Raw genomic sequence first — 9,013 nt, forward strand, 5'->3', positions numbered from 1 at the left:
TTTGTGAAAGAATGTGGAGATGGTAGATGTGGGATCTGCAGTAACGCCATCTACAAATATATAGAGAGAAACAACCAAATCAAATTTAAGAATGGACACACATTCAAAGCAAATGCAAACATGAAATGCAAGACATAGAATTTAATATATTGCATAACCTGACCCACGTGCAAGGAGAACTATATAGGTGAAACTGGTGATTCTTTATGCGAACGAGCCAGAATTCACAGACAAAAAATTCTACTAAGTAAACACTTGGAAACATGTGGGCAAGGAAGATTCGAGACCTTTCACTTTGGAAATATTTTTCTTTCACATCCCCTGGTGAACTGGCCCAACCAAAGTAAGCATCTGTTCTAGCCACCTACATAAAAATATATATTCTTTTCCTTTTCTCTTTGTCTCCTGTTCAAAATGCTTCCTTTCAGATATACAGTCTCACACTCTCTCACTTCCTCCCTCCACTAAGTTATCTCAAGAACGTAGATATAGATGGAGTGATGTAACATAGAATGCGGGGAAGCTGTTATCAACAACTGTTGCATTTGTTTCCATGTACGAATACATTTAGACTTATTGATTGGTGTTACACATTCATATCTATGTGTATACGTAGGCATACGTGTGTAGAATACAACCCCACTTTTGGCACTATTTTATTAGTAAACAGTGCGAACTGTGTCTAAAGTATATGAATATTACTACGCTGAATGTCGGACAGTTCGTGTAACATGTAAAACAAATAAACACGTAAAACGATAACAATGCCTTCATTTGATTTGTCTATCGTCCATTAGAAGGAAACGACACATAACATTAGTAAACAGTAAGAACTGTGTCTAAAGTATATAAATATTACTACGCCAAATAGATGAGACATACCAAGGTTGCAAGGGAGCAATTGGGATAGCAGATGACATCCAAGTGCATGGCAAGGATGAGACCACACATGACTTCAATTTACATGAAGCTATGGAGAAAACCCGACAAGCAGGTATCAAACTCAATGCAGGCAAGTGTGTGATAAAAGCAAAGGAGTGCAAATTCTTTGGAATTATATACTCTGCAGAGGGAGTTAAACCAGACCCCGCTAAAGTGGAAGCCATCAGAGACATCAGAGAACCCAAAGACAAGAAGGAACTCAGGAGCTTCCTGGGATTCATCCACTACATGGGAGCCTTCATACCCAAGCTGGTCGATCACACTGCAAATCTCCGAGAACTAAACAAAGATGACGTAGAGTTTGATTGGTGTGCTTCACACACAGAGGATTTCAAAGCAATCAAAAAGCTCATCAGTAAGGAGACAACTCTGCAATACTATGACAGACGCAAACCAGTAATACTTCAAGTCGATGCTTCTATGAGAGGAGTTGGCGCAGCACTGGTACAGGAAGGTAAACCCATTGCATATGCTTCGAAAGCTCTCTCACCCACAGAGACAAGGTACGCAAATATTGAAAGGAACTCCTGGCAGTAGTATATGGATGTGAAAAGTTCCATACATACCTGTATGGCAGAGGTTTCAATATTGAATCAGACGATCGCCCGCTAGAACAAATACACAAGAAAAACCTCATGAAAGCACCAGCCAGACTGCAAAGATTACTGTTAAGGCTTCAAACATACGACTACGATATCAGGTAAAGCCAGGAAAAGTCCTGATATTGGCGGATGGTCTTTCCAGACTATCCTCACATGATAAACAGGAGATGGAAGGACTAAGCATAAAGGTTCACCACATTGTAAATGTAACAACTACAAAGCTAGCAGAAATCAAAGAGGAGACCAGCAAAGATGAAGAACACCAGCTCCTTATTCTGATGGTGATTCAGGGGTGGCCAGAAAAGAGACGTCAGGTGCAGCCCCTCGTTCGTGAATATTGGGCCACCCATGAAGATATATCAGTGGAGAATGGAATCCTGATGGCTGGATCCCGAATAATTATACCCAAGTCAATGCAAAAAGAGATTCTTGACAAGATCCACCAAGGGCATCTAGGAATGGAGAAATGCAAGCTCCGAGCCAAGTCAGCAGTATATTGGGTAGGCATGTACAAAGATATAGAAAAGACAGTTTCTACATGCCACATCTGTCAAAAGTACAGAAACTCACAACAAAAGGAGGAAATGATATCTAGTGACGTCCCAAGAAGGCCATGGCAAGCTATTGGAGTAGATCTGTTCACGGAAAGCCAAGATTGCTACTACTCCAAATTTCCTTTTGTGAGAAAAGTGAAAGACCTGAGAGTCAAAACAATCACTACAGTGGCTCGAGGACTTCTAGCAGAGCAAGGAATACCAGAGCAGATCATATGTGACAATGGAACCCAGTTCACATCGCAATAATTAAAAAAGCTAGCCGATAAGTATGTGTTCAATATTACAACCTCAGTTCCACACTACCCCAAAGGTCATGGGTTTATAGAAAGACAGGTGCAGACAGTGAAGAGAACACTAGTCAAATGCCGAGAGACTAAGGAAGACCCACACATGGCACTTCTGTCCCTACGAGCGACACCGCTCAGAGCTGACATGAAATCCCCAGCAGAATTGCTGAATGCCAGGTAGTACAAAACTACCCTGCCAACCAAGATCCAACCTCCTATTGACCAGGAAGAGACAAGGGCAAAGCTAGCAGTTACTCTAGAACAGGGGTGGGCAAACTACTGCCCCCGTCCGCATGCGGCCCGCCATAGGTTTTCATGCGGCCCGCCGAGAGCTTTTATGAATCCCAACTTCTATGCAGATACTTCGTAACTGTTTCAGTTGTACGGTAATTCACAATAGTTTGCATTTTATTTCATGACATCATAATAAAACACATTTCCGGGTGAAGATATCTTTTCTGTGTTTTCTCGTAAGACCCTACAAAAACAAAAGTTAATAGAACAATGAAACAAGTATTGTGGCAATACAACGAGTCAATCGATATGCTTGAAACATTCAAATAAATAAATCACGTGATAGATGGTGAAGAGGGCATGATGGACGATGCGTTTCGTTCCAATGAAGAAGCCGGCCAGGTTAATAAAAGGGCTTGAACCAGCTTTTTCTGGACACAGAGCTGTGGTTGGTTATCATTCACTCTATCGATTATTTGAATTTAGTACAGACTCGAGTGTTTCAAACTAGCTTTTGTTGTCTGATAAAATTTACCCAAAATGAGTTGTTCGAAGCTATCTAAAAAGCGAAAATTTGAAGAGGAATGTCGTGTTTTTCATGAAAATCGGACTGAAAAGTATTTCTTTACCGACGTTGGAGTGAAAGCTGCATGTTTGATTTGTTCTGAAACAGTTGCTGTGTTCAAGGAATATAATTTGAAACGCCACTTTCAAATGAAGCACGCCAATTTTGGACACAATTTATCAAAACATGAACTGCAAAAGAAAGCAAATGATCTGACAAAACGTTTGAAGCAACAGCAAAATGTGTTTGATAAAACTTCCTCTTTGCAAAGGAACGCGACAAAGGCAAGTTTTATATTGGCCAACAAAATTGCAAAGCAAAACAAGTCATTCGCAGAAGCAGAATTTATCAAAGATTGTATGGTTGATGCTGTCAGCGTTGTGTGTCCTGAAGTTAAGTCAAAAGTAGAAGCCATTTCCCTGTCACGAAGAACTATTGTTCGTCGCATTGATGCAATTGCCGTAAGTATTCATGAACAGCTGTTAACAGCCAGTGGTCGATTTCAGTGGTTTTCTATTGCTTTAGATGAGAGTACTAATATTCAGGATACTGCTCAGTTACTCATCTACATCAGAGGAATTGACGAAAACTTTGAAATTACAGAGGAATTGTTATCTATGGAGTCTCTCAAAGACACTGCTACTGGAAAAGATTTGTTCAACAGTGTCATTAACAGTTCAATCAGGTCTGGATTAACCCTAAATAAACTGGCCAGCATTACAACCGATGGAGCTCCTTCACTCACCAGTAAACATTCCGGCCTTGTGAAGTTGTTGAATGACAAAATCAAAGAAGATTTTCCACTACACAGTGTGTTGTCTTTTCACTGCATCATACATCAAGAAAGCCATTGTTAGTCATCTTTAAAACTCAAACATGTCATCGAACCTGTGGTGCGTGCAGTGAATTTAATAAGATCACGGGGATTGAAACACAGGCAATTCCGAAGTTTCTTGGAGGATGTGGAGGCTGTTTTTACTGATGTGCTGTACTACACAAATGTCCGCTGGTTAAGCATTGGAAAAGTTCTTAAGAGAGTATGGGACCTCAAAGCAGAGATTCTTATGTTTCTCAAAATGCAAGACATCTCCTGTGACTTTTTAAACGAAATGGAGAGTGACGAATGGGTTTGTGATTTTGCATTTGCTGTGGACATAATGCAGAAGCTGAATGAACTTAACACAAAACTGCAAGGCAAAGGTATATTTGCTCATGAATTGTACCTGGAAGTGAAAGCTTTTCAATGGAAGCTTGGACTTTTTGCCAAGCAGCTGAATGAGCAAAAATTTATTCACTTCCTCTGCTGAAAACACAGTCTGTTACACAAGAATCATCGGACAAGTACAGTTCCCAGTTGATGGCTTTACAAAAGGAATTCATTAGAAGATTTGCTGATTTCAAGGCAGTTGAAGGCCTGTTCAATTTGCTTAACTCACCTCTTGCCTGTGACATTGAAACAACTACCGAGGAACTGCAGATAGAACTGATTCATTTGCAAGCCGACAATTCTTTAAAGATGATGTTTGAAAGTAAACCACTGGTCGAGTTTTATGCTTCTCTACATTCAAAAAAGTTTCAAAATCTAAACAAATTTGCAAGAAAGATGTTTGTGTTGTTTGCATCAACTTACATATGTGAGCAGACTTTCTCCATCATGAAAATTAACAAGGGGAAGAATCGATCACTTCTCACAGACTCAAATCTTCAGTCAGTGTTAAGAATCAGCACAAGCAACTTGACACCTAATTTTGACAAACTGGTAAATGGCAGTAGTCAGCTGCATCATTCTCATTGACATTGTTATTTACAGAGCCGCTTTGTTTTTCAAATAAATGCTTCAGGTGACGTTTCTAATTTCAGATATCAATTCATATTAATAAACTGTTATTTCTCTTTAAAATCTTTTATTTTGGGTATCCTAGAATTTAAGTATAATATTCATGGTTGTCCATAATATTAAGAGGTGGTTGTCCACAATCAGTGCAGATTTTACTAGGAAAATTCCGTTCCTGGCAATTTGTAAGCAATAACAGGCTGTCCAAAATAACCGAGGTTCCTGTAATAATTTCAACTATAGGAGCAAATAACCGAAAAACATGAACCCGATACTCTAAAAAATAAATTAAATCACTTAAACCAGGAATATTTCACAAAATTTCCTTTCAATCAATTGTGTGTTTATAGGTCTATAACCGCCTTAAAAAATATCTTCACTCGATTTTTATAAATGAGGCCCGCCAAGGTTCCAAAGACGCACTGTGCGGCCCGCGATCAAAAAAGTTCGCCCACCCCTGCTCTAGAACAATCACAGAAATATTACAACAAACATGCACAATACTTACCTGAGTTACTTGGAGGCCAACATGTGCATACTCAAGATCCCATAACTAAAACATGGATCCCAGCACAGGTTGTCAGTAGAGCTGAAGATCCAAGATCGTATATAATAGAAACGGAATCTGGTAGGCAGCTGAGACGCAACAGGGCCCACATCCGCCCAACACCAAAGCTGTTGAGGACAACGTGTACAACACCTGCTGCATCAGTGACAACACCCACAGGATCATCACCCCAACCACCCATCAGCAGCCCAAAAACACACCTCAGACACCGGTACCACGTCCTCGCAGTGTTGTCTTTTTTGTGTTTGTTGTTCTTCTTTTGGGGATTTTATTTTCTTATTGCCTGCTATTTTTACAGGCGCACAAGAAGTGCATGGACATACACACTACTTGTCTTTATTCTTCTCCGTCTATCTATCTATCTATCTATCTATCTATCTATCTATCTATCTATCTATCTATCTATATATATATATATATATATATATGTGTATATATATATATATATATATATCCATATCTATATCTATCTATCTATCTATCTATCTATCTATCTATCTATCTATCTATCTATCTATCTATCTATCTATCTATCTATCTATCTATCCATCCATCCATCCATCTATCTATCTATCTATCTATCTATCTATCTATCTATCTATCTATCTATCTATCTATCTATCTGTCTATCTATCCATCTATCTATTTATCTGTCTATCTGTCTATGTACCTACATGCCTTCCTAACTATCTCTCTCCCGATATATATATGTGTTTGTGTGTGATTAGAGAGAGAGAAAGATTGAGAGAGAGACATACAGATAGAAATAATTATAGATAATAATAATAACAACAACAACAACAGCAACAACACCACCACCAACAACAACAATAATAATATTCATAGTTTAAGATAATCAACTATATACAAAATGTAACCACATGAGAATCGTTGGCGATTCTATTCCTCTGTCTTCCTTTCTATTAAACTTTCTTCTGTTTCTGAAGAAAAATCGTTGCTCGAAACGTTAAACCATATGTAGTACTCCTTGGAGTAGTCCGTCCGCTTTGGTCCTCCCGTGACTCCCACCTCTCACCTGTGGTTCATCAATGCTATCTGCATGCAACAGTATCCACACCCAGGCTCACGGCTTCCACAGGCTGGCTAAACCATGGTAAGGGTAGCACACGGCCTTTAACCATTGGTGGACTAGGGCTTGTCTATCTAAGGATGTGAACCGGTGGAGTGTGCTGAGGAAACCACTAGACAGGCTCAACGGACTCGCAAACTTTGTGGAGGGTGAACTGCAACCTGTCTGTAGTTTTCTTCACTTCATCCTTCCACTGGAATCACAGAGGAAGGGACGAGAGAGTGAGCCAGATGCTATTGTGCAACCTTCCCTCACTTTAATCCATGTCACGCTCAGTTCAAGGGTCAGGTAAAATATTGGGTTGGTGCATAATTATTGCGGCTATTTTTCAACAAATATTATTCAACAAAAACAATAAAAATATTTATCAAAAACATATTTACTGTTATTTCTAGCATCACGTAGGACCACCAATTGGATAATATTCCTCTGGATGCTTCTTAAAGTCTCCTTTAATCCTTCATGAAAAGCAATACAAAATATAAACTATTATTTTTAGCATATTACCCGACCACCTGTAGGACAATATATTTGATAGACGCCTCCTCAAGTGTTCTGCTTTTATAAAAAAAAAAAACATTTGGAATTTCAAGGTGTTTGCTTGCTGTTTCACGAATGATGCGAGACAATAGAGAGGTGAGATTCTTTTATAAAAGTCGGAATGGTTTTGGGAGGGAAACAATGAGATTAAGGGAAAGAAAGAGAGTGAGAGAGTGAGTAAAAAGAAGGAAAGAATGAAAGAGAGTGAGAGAGAGAGAAAGGAAGAAAGAAAAGAGAAAAAAGAAGGAATGAAAGAAAAGAGGAAGGAAGGAATAAAGTAACATGATTCTGTAATAATGCATGAAATGAGAGCGGGGGAGAGAAGGAAAGAAAGAAAGGGAGAATGAATGAAGGAAAAAAGAAGGAAAAAAGAAAGAAAGAAGGGAAATAAAGGAAAGAAGGAGAGAAAGATAAGAGCAAGGCGAGAGGGAGAGAGAGTAAAAGGAGAAAAGGAATGGAAACGAAACAACAACAATAAAAGGAAGGAAGAAAAAGAAAAGAAGCAATGGAGAAGGAATGATAAGAGCGATGAAAGAAAAAAGAATGAAGTGTAAGAAGAAGGAAATGAAAACAGAAAGAAAGGCAAAGAAATAACGAAAATGAATGAATGAAAGAAGAATGAAAGAAAGAAAGAATGAGAGAAATGAAGGAAGAAAGGAAGACAGAAAGGAAAGAAAGACAGAATGAAAGAAGGAAAGAATGAGAGAAATGAAGGAAGGAAGAAAGAAAGGATAGAATGAGAGAAATGAAGGAAGGAAGAAAGAAAGGGAGGAAAGAAAGAAGAAGAAAGAAAGAAGAAAGAAAGAAAGAAGAAGAAAGAAAGAAGAAAGAAAGAAAGAAAGAAAGGAAGAAAGAAAAAGAAAGGGAAGAAAGAAAGAAAAAAGAAAGGAAAGAAAGAATGAATAAAGAAAGGAAAAGGAAAGAAAGAAAGAAGAAAGGAAAGAAAGAAAGAAGAAAGAAAGAAAGGAAAATGATGAAAATAAAGAAAGGAAGGGGGGAAGGAAGGAAGGAGGGAAGAAAGAAAGAAGGAAAGAAAGAGAGAAAGAATGCGAGAGATGAAGGAAGGAAGAAAGAAAGGGAAGAAAGAAAGAAAGAAAAAAGAAGAAAGAAAGAAGAGGGAACGGAAAAGGAAAGAAGAAAGAATGAAAGAAAGAAAGAAAGGAAGTTCAAGAAAGGAAGAAAAAAAGAAAGATAGAAAGAAAAAAGAAAGAAAGAAAGAAAGAAAAAATAAATGAAAGAAAAAAAAAGAAAGAAAGAAAGAAAGAAAGAAAGAAAGAAAGAAGAAAGAAAGGAAGAAAGAAAGGAAGAAAGAAAGGAAGAGAGGGAAAGGAAAGAAAGAAAGAAAGAAAGAAAATAGAAAGAAATCAAGGGAAACAGAAAGAAAGAAAGACTGAGAGAGAGATAGAGAGGAAGGCGACGTAATTCTGTAAAAATGATGAGAAGAAAGAGGGAGAGGAAGGGAGAGAGAGGGGGGAAGGAGGAGGGATTAGAGAAATTAATGTTAAGAAGAGAGGAGGAGTATGAGATGAGAGACAAAGAGTAAAAAGGCGGAGCATTAATATATAATAAGGTAATAGAGAGAGGGAGAGGGAAAGAGGGAGAAAGAGAGAGACAGACAAACAGAGACACAGAGACAGAGAGAGACATAAGAAGCGAGAGGGAGAAAGAGAGAGACTGAAATAGAGAAATGAAGGGAGAAAAGAGAGAGAAAGACAGACATAGAGAAAGAGAGGGAGATGGAAAGGGAGGAGAAAGGGAGGGAAAGAATGAGGTAAGAGAATGAGAGAATATTAT

At 38.4% G+C, this 9,013-nt stretch overlaps 1 protein-coding gene across 1 annotated transcript; it reads left to right on the top strand.

Annotated features, from left to right (window-relative positions):
- Positions 1–3,336: 3,336 nt before the first annotated feature.
- On the top strand, positions 3,337–4,494 carry LOC115230886 (general transcription factor II-I repeat domain-containing protein 2-like). The gene is made up of 2 exons (XM_029800997.2): positions 3,337–3,997; positions 4,091–4,494. The coding sequence occupies exons 1-2, from the start codon at positions 3,337–3,339 to the stop codon at positions 4,492–4,494; spliced, it is 1,065 nt and encodes a 354-aa protein (XP_029656857.2).
- The last annotated feature ends 4,519 nt before the right edge of the window (positions 4,495–9,013 follow it).

Source organism: Octopus sinensis, unplaced genomic scaffold (genome assembly GCF_006345805.1).
Source record: "Octopus sinensis unplaced genomic scaffold, ASM634580v1 Contig16695, whole genome shotgun sequence".
Classification (NCBI taxonomy): domain Eukaryota; kingdom Metazoa; phylum Mollusca; class Cephalopoda; order Octopoda; family Octopodidae; genus Octopus; species Octopus sinensis.

What these genes read in the sequence shown, in the direction of transcription:
- LOC115230886 (XM_029800997.2), top strand. Translation starts at nt 3,337, where the DNA reads ATGAAGCACGCCAATTTTGGACACAATTTATCAAAACATGAACTGCAA. An exon ending in AGAAGATTTTCCACTACACA is followed by an intron (nt 3,998 to 4,090) that starts GTGTGTTGTCTT and finishes TGGTGCGTGCAG; the next exon opens with TGAATTTAATAAGATCACGG.